The sequence below is a fragment of the Nannobrachium achirus genome (assembly GCF_963921795.1).
Source record: "Nannobrachium achirus genome assembly, chromosome: 4".
In the NCBI taxonomy this organism is placed as follows: domain Eukaryota; kingdom Metazoa; phylum Chordata; class Actinopteri; order Myctophiformes; family Myctophidae; genus Nannobrachium; species Nannobrachium achirus.
Window position 1 is genome coordinate 42,167,426 of NC_137813.1, and position 3,578 is coordinate 42,171,003.

General features: G+C 46.7%; 1 protein-coding gene across 1 annotated transcript; it reads right to left on the reverse strand.

Moving 5' to 3' along the window:
• Positions 1-475: 475 nt before the first annotated feature.
• Positions 476-2,866, reverse strand: elfn1a (extracellular leucine-rich repeat and fibronectin type III domain containing 1a; the record flags this gene model as incomplete). The annotated part of the gene is made up of 1 exon (XM_080723303.1): positions 476-2,866. The coding sequence occupies exon 1, from the start codon at positions 2,861-2,863 to the stop codon at positions 476-478; it is 2,388 nt and encodes a 795-aa protein (XP_080579429.1). The 5' UTR covers positions 2,864-2,866.
• Between the last annotated feature and the right edge of the window lie 712 nt (positions 2,867-3,578).

Here is a 3,578-nt window from a genome sequence, read left to right on the forward strand (position 1 = left end):
ATTGTTTTTTTGTTGAGTGAAAGATATTCAGGGAAGAAAATGGTTATTTTTCAATGACTGCTGTTCAGATAGTTCGTCAAGGAAAATATTGAGGTTTCAGTAGACATGTCTTCATAGTATTCTCAAAGTACACAACAGCAAATCCACTGTCACAGGACTTGGCCATGCGATACCCAAAAACCTATAATCCATTGCAACATATATATATTCTTATTTTAATATATTTTCTTCATGATAGATAAAAGTCTTCCCCTTGAATGTTGTACATAATATAATATGACAAATCTATGATTTCAAAGGATCCCAACGCCCATTTTCTTCACAGTCAAAATATTATGAGATACTTATAAATGATATTTATTGACAGCAATGTGGTATGCATACATCACTCTTTGCCACATACGTTTTCTTTTCATTTTTTTCCTAATTTCTGCAACTTGTGGTCCTTTTAAAAAACACCCCAAATGGTTAAGATTTATTTTTGGGATGATACACCTTTCCAGTAGTCTAAAATATCATGCAGGTCCTCGTCCTTTGCAAACTGGACTTTCTTACGCAGTGCATGACCTGCTGCCATGTACTCCTCGTCTTTGTGACGTTTGCGATTGAGTTTGAAACGCTCCCAAATGCTGTGCGAAGGTTTGCAGTAGTATTCAGGACTCGAGGAGTAGCTTAGATTGTGGTACTGCGATGACAGCTGAGAGTACGCTAAGTCTCTGGAGCGGGAGTGAGTGAGAGGCTCCAGGATGGAGGACTTGTGGCTGTCCGGCCCTTCGAGCTCCTCTATTTGAGTGTCGTGATACGAGTGCCGATGGTCACTGTAGTGGCGCATCTTCTCTGCCTCAGCCCTTAGGATGGCAGCGGTAGGTGTCACTGTGAGAATGGTCTCTCCTGTTGGAGATATGTTCTCCATGTACTTAGATTCAGAACGGTAAGGCCTGGGGCTTCGCGTGGGCCCTCCTGTGGCAGTGCTGGGCCTCTTTGGCGAGACATCTGAGCCATGATGCCTCTGCAAAGAATGGTGGTAGCTGTCCTTATATGGTGACAGGCGGCCAGCTTTACCCTGCGGGTGTTCTGATATGTGCATGAGCTGCGGCTCAGCGTTTGACACGGCTCCAGATTTGACGTCCTGGAAAGAAGTGGATTCCGTCTTAAGGGCGTCTATGCAGTTGTTAATGATCTGGTTTACTTTATCCACCTCTTTCGCAATAGTAGAAATCTCTGCCACCGAACCCTGGCTATTCCCCGGCATAGACATCTCACATTCCCGCCGTTCGTGGTGGTGGTGGTGGTGGTGGTGGTCCCCACTTCTCACATCCATGTAATTGCCTTTGGCTATTTTGGGAGTGCCACTTATCTCTTGAAATTTGTACTGCTCCATTTCACTTCCAGGGGGTAAATATGGCATGCGGGACATGCTCTCCCCAGCCATCATTTGCTTCTGTGGCATTCTGGACATTGTCCCACCTTCCAATTCTTGTCCATACTTCAGCTCCATGATGTTCTTCTTCAGGCTGCCTGATCTCTTGCGGGTGTCATCTCGCTGCCGTTTTTTGCGCAAGCAATAGTAGACCACCCCCAACACGATGACCATACTGAAAAGGCACCCCAAAATGGTCATGATGTAGTGAGTAGCCGTTGTGCTGCTTACCACTTTGTCCTTTCCACTCCAAGGGCCAGTGCTGATTGTCAGACAGGTGTGGTTGAATCTGAGAGAATTGCGTATAGAGGCGACACAGTATGTGTAATCTGTGTGGGGTTTTAGATTCTTGAGATCAATATCCTCCTTCTGGCCTTTAAGGTTTTGAATGTCTGTGAAGAAGCTGTTGTTGTACAGGACCAGGATATACATCTTTTTGTAAGGGTGAGGAATCTGGACAGTGATGGTCGCTCCTGTGTTGGTTACCTGCTTCAGTTTCATGAGAGGGTTTGTATCCACATCGTAGTAGGTCGTGCTAATCGTGTTCATAACATCCTCCGGTTCCGTTCCCGAGGGACAGTCGTCGACCCCACAGGGAGTACCACCCGTCACCACCACCCCTCCTTCCGGCGGAGGGGTGGTGGGATCCGGAGGCACGGGGATGAAGGGTGTCACGTAGTCATCCGAGCACACAGTGGAGAGGATGTGAAGAGCGTTTCGTTCCGTTGGGTTGTTTGGATTCTGGCTCAGCAGGCTGTAACCCGAGACGCCGGGTGGAGAGTCACAGGCCATCCGTTCATTGGTCCTGTTGGGGAAAACGGAGAGCCATTTGACAAAACCGAGCAGTTCACAGGAGCAGTTGAAAGGGTTTGTGTACAGCTCACAGGTGGTCAGCTTAGTCAAGGTGGTAAACGTGGACCCATCTAACTGCTGGATTCGGTTCATGGATAGGTCAATGTTCTCGATGTTGGGGCATTCCCAAAAGGCATTGGGTGTCACAGTCTCAATCAGGTTGGCCTGGAGGTAGAGATACTGCAGCTTGCCTAAACCCCTGAGGATTCCCTCTGTCAGGTTGCGCAACTTGTTGAAGCCCAACTGGAGGACTTGTAAGTTGAACTGGGCGGAAAAGGCCCCGTCCTCGATGTAGGAGATCTCATTCTTGGTCAGGTTCAGGTAGGTCAAGTTGGCAAAGCGGCTCAGGGCAGAATAATGGATGCTTTTGATTTTATTTTCGTTCAGACGAAGGTCCACGATGGTGCTGTTGATATGCTGGGGGATGGCCTCATAAGGTGGTTGATTTTGGCTGCAAATTGCTAGCCACACAAAGCCCTTTTCGCCCTCAATTAACCAGCAGTCCCCATTGACTGTGCCTGTATGAGTCAAATATACAATGGCTACCGACCAGTAAAAGGCACTCAACACCATGCCTACACTGCAGGCCATTGGTGCTTCTCACAGAGTCATATGCAGGGACAAAAGTGGGAAGAGGGCAATACCGCTGTGATGCCAGTACGGTCGAACTGATGCCGTTGTTCACTGAGCTGGACGTTGAACTGTCCTCCTCAGTGCCAGAAACGATCAATTTATGACTCTTCTGCTCATTGACGATTGGTGTTGTCCTTACATACCAGCCACTTTCTGTGAAAAGACGTTGGGTGTTTGCCTTTGCATTTATGCCACGTTCCATTCAATTAGTTTATCCTGCAACCTTCGGCAATGGCTTGGTGAGATGAAGTCTTTCACCACCTCAGATTGGCTTGTGCTTATTTCCTCAGAGGGTACCATTGTTAATGGGTGTCATCTTATTGTTTTCTCCGCTGTCTCCTTCCCTTCTGTTCCTCTCTCATGCGCCCAGAGGAGACCCTGCAGTGGAGACAGAGAAATGGATGTTGCCATTAGAAACTAACAACACATTCATTATTAAACTTTGAGGCGTTCTCTCCTGTTGTGTCTTCACACACTGAGGATGTCACTTGTTGTATTTGAACCATTGGAAGTACTAATTACAATGTAGAAATACTAGTTACAAGTAAAAGTCTGGAATTCAGCTTGTAGATCGGCTATCAAATGGCCGAAATGCACAGTATATAGGGCTGAAGTGGGTAATATGTTCTGTAATAATAATAAAAATCTACAAAGTAACTTGTAACTCTCTGGC